Source organism: Elaeis guineensis, chromosome 5, assembly GCF_000442705.2.
Source record: "Elaeis guineensis isolate ETL-2024a chromosome 5, EG11, whole genome shotgun sequence".
Lineage (NCBI taxonomy): Eukaryota > Viridiplantae > Streptophyta > Magnoliopsida > Arecales > Arecaceae > Elaeis > Elaeis guineensis.
Window position 1 is genome coordinate 109,628,585 of NC_025997.2, and position 9,401 is coordinate 109,637,985.

The 9,401-nt window shown below is 37.3% G+C and overlaps 1 protein-coding gene across 1 annotated transcript; it reads left to right on the plus strand.

The window, feature by feature from the left end:
• The first annotated feature begins 1,075 nt into the window (after window positions 1-1,075).
• LOC105045382 (pentatricopeptide repeat-containing protein At4g02820, mitochondrial) lies at window positions 1,076-7,672 on the plus strand. The gene is made up of 2 exons (XM_010923641.3): window positions 1,076-1,738; window positions 5,912-7,672. Exons 1-2 carry the CDS (start codon window positions 1,091-1,093, stop codon window positions 7,166-7,168), a joined length of 1,905 nt encoding a protein of 634 aa, XP_010921943.2. The 5' UTR covers window positions 1,076-1,090; the 3' UTR covers window positions 7,169-7,672.
• Window positions 7,673-9,401: the final 1,729 nt, after the last annotated feature.

Here is a 9,401-nt window from a genome sequence, read left to right on the forward strand (position 1 = left end):
TGTCCACATGGCTTGACGAGTCAATGAACTGAGGTTGGCTCAGGGCCGAAGTATCGTCCCAATCGGATCTATGTCAACATAGATAAAGGGACTTTGTTGGTGGGATTCCAATCTAGAGATCGGTGTTGGTTACAAACATCATTCCTATTTATAGTGGGATATCAACCTGGAAGTCAGTGGTATCTCGAGCTGAGGGTCGGATGGAAGCTGAAGAGATCACTTTGTCTCAATTCTCCAAGGCAGATCTGATGGTACTCGTCTATAAGATTCATGTTGGTGTTCTTGTCAATTCAGAATTTTCAAAAATGAGTGCCGAGGACATCAACTAATGTGGCACGATCCTATAACATCCTTGTTTAAGACATTGAGAGGATACAAAATTTATCAGTCCCACTTATGATGGGACACAAAATTTATTGATCCTAACTATTATCATAGGTGAAATTTTATTTCATTGATTTTTTTTTAAGTTTATTAAAATAATTTAGATTTCTTTTAAAAAAATATATAATTTATATAATTATATTAAAAAAATCAATGACCTTTCAATACAATAAGTACATTCTTTATTGGAGGTATCATATGTCACCCATTTAACTGTTGATGTATTTATATTTATACAATACATTTAAAGAGAACCTAAAACTCTAGCATGCCACATGTCAAACTCAGACTCTCCATGATGATTTTTTTTTATTTTTTATTACAAGTGGATGATTATATTATTCTAATATAAGAACAACTCAAAAAATCAGTATATAAAATATTACACAATATCCGAAAATATCATCCCTTTTGCATCAAAATCAATTTTTAATATAATCAGTAATAAAAAAAATCATTTAATCTATAGTGTTGTTCATTTTTTGATAAATATAACCGACAATCATTATAAAAAACTGACAGAGAGACTCTTAGATATCACGGAGCAACTACTTCGTGTTATCTTGGATCCGATTTATGACCGTACAGTTATCCTCCATAAGGATCTTCCTTGGCTTCTGCTGTGCATAAATGATTCCCGTCCAGACGTTTGAAGCTTCGCTCGAAAGACTGATGGCTTCAAAAAAAAAAAAAAAAAAAATCTAGCATGATTTTTTTATTTTTATTTATTTATTTATTTTTGGTTCCCCAAGCGGCGGCAGCGGTTTTTTTTTTTTTTCTCTCTCTCTCTTTGAACCCTTCCGAGCCCTCGCGGACGCCCACCTCCTCCCCGCTCTCCTCGCCGCCACCTCCCACCTCCGCCGTCGTCTTCCTCCCCACCATCACCGGCGTCGGCCTTCCCCCTCCAATCTCCCTCAGGTGCTTTCCTTCCGCAGATCTGCGAAAAAGAGAGACGCCGACCCCTTCCTTGCTCTCCTCGCCGCCACCTCCCACCGGTCTCCGCCGTCGCCTTCCTCCCTATCGTCACCGGCGTTGGCCTTCCCCTATGCTGCCAGTGCGCTGGTTGCGCCACTTGTTCCCCGCATCTAGGCGTGTGTTCTCGACGATCGGAGTCTCGTCGCCGTTGCCGACCGACGACTGCCTCACCCTGTCGGTCACCAAGTCAACGACGGTCCATGGCGGAGGAGGGAGGGACACGCTGGGGCGGAGGCTACTGAGCCTGATATACCCAAAGCGGAGCGCGGTGGTCGTGCTCCGTAAGTGGGCGGAGGAGGGGAAAAGCGTCCAGAAGTACCAGCTCAACCGCGTCGTCCGCGAGCTCCGCAAGTACAAGCGCTTTAAGCATGCCCTCGAAGTGCGAACCTCCCCTCTTTTCTCTCTCATCTGTTGCTTTTCATGGCTTCAAATTTAGTTTTGTGAAAGAATAAGATACTGTGAGTGGTTTCATATCGAGGCAACTTGTTAGAAATTTTGCGAACAAAACATAGAAATCATATCGATCATGAGTTAATAGGTAATTGCATTCATCTTGATGTTGTTGATACTGCTAGCTGCTTGGGTTTAATAATAATGGGTAAGAAGATTCATTTGAGTGAAATATGCCTTACAGACAAATTTTAAACCATGTCTGGGCTCGGTTTGATATTTGAATTTGATATTTGTAGGTTGATATTGGTGGATGGGGTGTCATTCCATTTTATTGAAATTGGCTTAACGTTCGGGCAAATGATCATCTTTTAAATTCTGAAAGAACTATACATCTAAGATATTGTTTAGCTTCCATTATGTAAAATATAAGATCAAAATATTGAAGTTTAGTCATTAACTTCGAATTTGAAGGAAAAACAAGAATAATTGCCCCACTCAAGTTATTTATCTCACATTTCATTGAACTTTCAAGAATATGCTGGGAAGTCTGCTGCATACAATTGCTCCTAATTAAAAGTCATCTGGTGTTTAGAAGTATAAACAGAATTGAGTCCTTGGCTTGAACATATAGACAAGAGGGTAGAGGTTGATTTGCTTGCTGTAGTTAAGTGTAGTGTTGCAATTTTAAGGCAATTAGAGTTTTGAGCACATCCAAAATGATGGTTTGTGCCTTTTGTAAATCAGCTCCATGGGACGTAGTTAAATTGTTTTCATCATAAAATAAAGCCAGCTTCTGAAACTAACTATTTGGTGCAGAAGAACTTCTATCTTGTTTCTATCTCACAATTGCATGTCCCTTTAAAAAAATGTGCAGCAACAATGTAACAATTGGTGGATTTGGTTAGAACAAGTAATATCCTATACAAGCTATGGCTCAAGATTGGTTTTGCAGCCACTGTATAATTTATTAGAAGTTGGGCAGCTGTAGTCTTCTTGGAGTATATTATAAAATCTTGAATTGTATGTGGTACAATAAAAATTAAGACCGAGGATGATGCTGACTACTTTCACAGACCCGCGCAATAATGGTAATACCTCTTGTAAGTGATGTTGGGCGGTCATAGTTGCAGGTAATCCTTAAATATCCTTTCTGTGGCCATATCTGAATTCCAGGATGTTTCAGTATATTGCATCTGATCATGCTGATGTTTCCATGCAACATCAGAAAAAGATAGTTGACACTATTTACAAATAAGCAAAATATGCTAGAAAGTTCTATCAAATTCCTTGGTTGTGGAATGATGCAAAGAACTGTTTTCATGTATAAACAACAAATTTTACTCTGGAAAAAAAGTATGGTCTATTACAATTAGTTACATAAGCATGCTAGAAATGATAAACATATCAGCCACATGAGATGTATCACATAAAACAAAAATACAAATAGATCAACATGAAATGCATATGGGTTTACAGTTCTTGCATTACAAGAGAAGTGGTTGCATAGAAAAGGAAACACTCATTCATATGATACACAAAAGGCACAACAAAAGGATAAGTATGGCAAAAAGCCTCTTAGGTCTTGTTGAGTTAGTGATAATCAAGATCAGTGATCACTAGCGGTTGTTTTATGTACATCAGATGGTTCTTCCAATAATGACAAGAAATTCTAATATATTAGATTACCGAGTGCTGGAACCTCCTTGCTGCACCAGAGCATGGGACTTTATGCTCTTGAAAAGGATGTCTCAGCACAAACAGTTTGCCTCTCCTACAACCTGAAAGCCTTTGTCCTCTCTTTCTATATTCTTTCTAAGGTGTCTTGTCTCTATATTCAAGTCATAGGTGTGACAAGTAGCTAAAGTGTAAACTCACTGAATTTTATAAGATGATTTAGATTTAATCAACTAGCCTCACACGTTCTTGTGGAACATATAAGGAACAAAACTTTACAAGGTCCTGTAATGCATATGCACTATTGGAATAATGAAAAAGAAAGTCCAAACAAAACAATTTTTACTCTATTTAGAGAGTAATAAGGGCTAAGGGCCATCAGGAGTGACTTGACAAAAATTAGCCCAGAGTCTTTGGTAAATAGTGAACTAATGAACATGTCATTTGGCATATAAATCATGTCCCTTCCAAAAATAGCCCAACGAAAATGGGAATCCACATTATGTCCTTGTTTTCTGAACGTTCCTACAAGGATTTGCAGAACATTGGATCTTTTACAAGGGTACAACCTTCAGAAAGCTTGTCTTGTGCTAGACATGTTATACTGCTGTCCAATTTGCAAAAGCTTGTCAATCATGCATCACTGAGGTTCTCTGTTAACAATATGCAACCTTGAGTACAGAACAATGTCATGTACTGAATCAGCCGCTATTATGGAACATGGTTGCAAACTGCACCTGATATAGGACAATCAAATGGATGAAAGTTTTCCACTCAAATTGCTATCAGAAATGTATGGAAGTAGGATAGTTAGAATGATGAGATTCTAAGAGCTGTGGTTTGCCAAAAATACACTGTTAAGATTCTAGTTCAGTCTAAATTGAATCATGAGGGTTCAAGTCTGGAGAAGAAACTAATAGATGTTGGACCTAACCAAGGGTATGTGAATTTAAAGTTGGCTCGGAAATTGAGTGGGTTTTATGGTGGGTTAGCTAATTCCAGTTTGGAAAATATCAACAGAAGAAAAGAAAGAAATGGAATATGTCATGGCTAAAAATGAGGCTATAGTAAAGGTAAAAGGACGAGAGATTTTCGAATGGTTGATTGGTGCTGTAAGAAAGGAATTTAAGATAACTGCGAGAACAGAAAAGCAAAGAAGGGCAAATAGATGGCACCCCACATGTTAGGTTTCTTGTTGCACAGGAACAAAACAGTAGAAGAAAGGAAACTCATGCTGAAAAGTTTAGTAGTTGAAATCTTAAATATAGTGACACCTAAAACTTTCAAATGTAATCCTAGTGGCCTCAATGATACAATCTATATCTAAACTAGGACACCGGGATACTTATCTTTCTCAACTTAGACTCTGATGTACCCTTAACAAAGTAATAATAAAAGTCAAGAAAATCAGAACAATGTTTGATCTAAATGCCTCGTAATTCTTATACAATTTAAACCATAATAGGGACAAATATAGTCTTGTTTTATTTTTCCTTTTTGTTTGAAAAATCTCAAAGTCTAATATGAAAATCAACAGAATGTTTCCACCACTGCCAACTCTCTGTCATCATTCTTTCTGATCCTCTTCCTCTCTTTTCTTTTCTTTCCATCCTTTAGGGCATGACTGAAAAGTCTTATTTTAGACTGATCTGCTTTCACTTGTTTTGGCACTTTACCTGATTCTGTCTGAACTTGCTTTATTCCACCATGCCCAGGCTACTTGATTTAGCTGGATCATCTAGATGCCAGCACTTGGCCAGCAATTTCTTATTGACCTACCCACGTTTTAGGCCACCAATATGAAATTTTAATCATATTGACTTGTTACTTGGGATCATGGTTTACCATACTAGTCAGTATCAATGCATATCAGTCGTACCATAGCATACCAGTATTGAACTGGTATACCAAACCGGGCCCATATCGGGTGTACTAACACAGTAACAGAATGGTACTGGTATGGGGTCCATAGATAGTGAAACTTGCTTGAGATTCTAACATATTGGAAAAGAAATATGTGTAGCCTGTTACCATTTTTCTATTGCTGCTACATATCTCTTTGTACATCCTGCCCTGATCATATGCAAAGCCTAAGTGAGAAGCCATTTCTGATGAGAATGAATTGGCCAGATCGAACTCATAGCTGTGGGTTTAGATTCTCAACCAGCTATATAATTCTCATTTATGGTTTGATGAGCTACAAAAATTAAAGATTGTCTTATTAAAATTGTCTTAAAATGTTTTCTGGATTTTGTGTACATTGACTCTACTTGTTTTATATATTTTTCTTGGTAATATCAAATATTCATGTATCGACATAAAATTTGAACATATTGTATATACTGTGCAAAACATTGTGCTTATATATGTGTCTTGTTTTCATACCATGGATCCATTATTGATGGAGCAACTTTTTAGTCATAAATCTTGGTTAGGTTATTGCCTTATGCATTGTGTTTTTCAAAATATCTGTTGATTCCTGCAGATATGTGAATGGATGACAACTCAACCAAACATCAAACTGCTACCGGGAGATTATGCTGTTCATTTGGACTTGATTGCGAAGGTTCGTGGCTTGGCCAGTGCAGAGAAGTTCTTTGAAGATCTTCCTGAGAGGATGAAGGTGCAATCTACCTGCACAGCTCTTCTCCACACTTACGTGCAGAATGAGTTGTCTAACAAGGCAGAGTCTCTGATGGAAGAAATGTCAACTCATGGTCTCCTTAGATGTCCTCTTCCTTATAATCATATGTTGACTCTCTACATATCCAAGGGTGAACTGGATAAGGTACCAAAATTGATAAAGGAGTCGAAAAGAAACACAAAACCAGATGTGGTCACCTACAATCTATGGTTAACTGCTTGTGCCAAGAAAGATGATGTGATGGGTGCAGAAGAGGTCCTCCTTGAGATGAAAAAGGAGAAGATAACCACTGATTGGATAACATACAGCATGTTAGCCAGCATCTACATTAAAGCTGCCTGTAGTGAGAAAGCTAAGAAAGCATTGGCCGAAATGGAGAAAAGGGCTTCCAGAAAAGAACGGGCTGCATATTGCTCCCTTATTAGTCTGCATGCTAGTCTATTGGATAATGAAAATGTATATAGAACATGGAATAAAATGAAATCAACATTCAGAAAAATGAGTGATGTCGAGTACAAGTGCATCCTTTCATCTCTTACAAAGTTGGGTGACATTGAAGAAGCAGAGAGCATCTACAGTGAATGGGAGATAGTGTCAGGCACGCGGGATTCAAGGGTTCCAAACATACTCCTTGGATATTACATCAAGAATGATATGACGGACAAGGCTGAGAATTTTTATGAGCATATGCTACAAAGAGGAGTCAAGCCTAGCTACACTACATGGGAACTACTTGCTTGGGGTTATTTGAGTAAGAAGAGAGTAGACAAGGTTTTAGATTGCCTGAAGAAAGCCTTCTCAAGCTTGGAGAAATGGGAGCCTAATGTTGGAATTGTAAGAGCCGTGTTTACCAAGCTTGAGGAGATGGGTGATGTTGAGGGGGCAGAGCAGTTCTTGGTTATGCTTCGGGATGTTGGGTATGTGACAACTGAAATATATAATTCATTGCTTCAGACTTATGCAAAAGCTGGTAAGATGCCACTGATAGTTGCTGAGCGCATGAAGAAGGATAATGTTCAGATGGATGAAGGGACTCACCATCTCCTGAGGTTGACAAGCAAATTTTGTATTGGTGGAGTTTCAGCACTAATTTCTTGAGAAGAGTGAGCTTCCTCAACTTTTTCTTGGAAACAGTGTTGTGACTGCTTTCACCAAGGAAACGAATGTAATTTTGTCACTATCGGGCAATGATAGTTTTAAACTGCACTCTACTGGCCATATTAGCATTCTTGCTGAATTCGTCCTACCTGGCATACGGAATGCCTATCACCATGTTGTTCTGGTGCTACCATGAAAGTCGAAGTTGACTGAGCAAATTTTTCCAAAGCTCACCGATGGTAAGTGGTGTTGAAGAGATCACAGATTATCTGTGCCAAGCCATACACCATATGCTAGCTGCCACTCTCCTAAATCATGGCTGTTTGTAGGCTTTTGCTTCAATTTATTTTTCATTCATACAGAAGCAGTCTATAAGATGCAATTAATTGCTTTACGACTTTTAACTCACCTTTGGTTGCAGTTATCTAAGATGAATGTGTAATAGTTTTATAGTAAAAGGTCTCTCTTTTTGCATTTCAATGAAATATGCCTGATTCTGGGTCATATTGATGAACTGCACACGTGAATCCGGTACACTGTTGTCCTTGATTGCTGGTAGGCTGATTTTGCATTACATATTATGATTACACTGTGGGTTAAGCTTCCTTTTGAACCTCGATATTGCTGGGACACATCTATATGCTTGTTAGTTCAGCAATGCTAGTTTCTGAGGGTTGGGACTACCCTTCACATGAAAGAATGATTAGATCTTTTTTCACGAAATCAACTGTTGGATCATGCCTCGTACAGCTCTCCAATCTCACTTTCATCTGTCTGCACAGATCTCATAGTGGCTATTGTGCGATCTTGGTGCATATCGCAAAAAAAGGTGAATCATTCTTTCATGCAAAAGATGCAACCCAGTTTCTGATGGAGTATTCCATCGTCCGTAATTAGTCACCTCCTTTCTCCTTTGAGTTCAGGTCTCTTTACAGGGCAAACTATGCCCTGGCAGTTGATTTTCTTTTGATAGACTTGTGCTCCAAACGTTTCCTATGAACCGTGTGGTAATTCCGTTTCACCTGCTGGGATTTTTTTTCCTATGTTCCTCAGCGGTCATATATTTTTAAGTGACCTACTAAAAATTTTGGGACCAACTTGCTTTGGGTCCAATAGCATTAAACCTGCAAAGTTCATTCAAGTTTTATCTTTTATTCTTAGATGTTCACTGGCTCGCTTGACATTCAAAATACACCAATCTGGTAAACGGTAATCCTCTAGTTTCATCTGCCCTTTTACCAGAACGCTCCTCACAACCTTCCTGATATCGTGCAACCATCTATCTTATCAGAAAGGGCGAACCATCAAATAACTAATATTATAACCTGTGAGGAAACCATGAGGTAGAACAAAGATGTTTACAACTAGAAAAGCCTAAAAAGAGCCACGGCTTCTATCTTATAACATTTGGAATAAGGTTTTTGCGAGAACCAACGGTGCTGTACTTTAAGGACTTGAACCAAGTGGTATCTGCTGTAGGATATGGAGAGAGGATTCGCTCGAGGGCCGTGCTTTAAAGAAATGTTACAGTAGTGTCATTTCTCGCCTTAGAAATACCTTTGGTCTCCCTTTGGTTTTAATTATTTAGTCAGATATAAGGCTGAAACAAGTACTATTTGAATATCAATATATCCATATCCATATTTATTTTATCTAACAAATATGAATATTATTCAGATATAAAAATTTATATTCATATTTGTTTTAAATTAATACAGACATAATTTGAATACTAAAAATAAATATAATAAAAAATATAACTTATGTAATTAAATTTTATGATTATATTATTAAAAATATTACTAAATAGATGATAAATCAAATTAATAACATATTTATATAATTATATATTTTTTTAAAAAATTAATAAATATTTTATAAAATTATATATAATTACATGTAACTTTGGATATAGATCGAATACTTATCTATTTATATCTTCTTTATTTTTTTAATGAATATGAATACGGATATTTATCAAATTCTCAAATTTATATGTATATTCAGATTGATTCGAACATAAAAATAGATCCAAATGAATAATATTTATACTACTTTCATCCCTAGAGATAGGTGATTAATATTACTTCGACAATGTGTTCTTTGTTTCTTCACTTACTCCTGCAAGAAAACAAATGGCTGAAATATTGATAGCCGATCAAGCTCAGCGGCCCTCATTCTAGCTAACTGAGGTGCAATGTTATAGGCAAGGTCAAATAATTTTCCAAGGAAA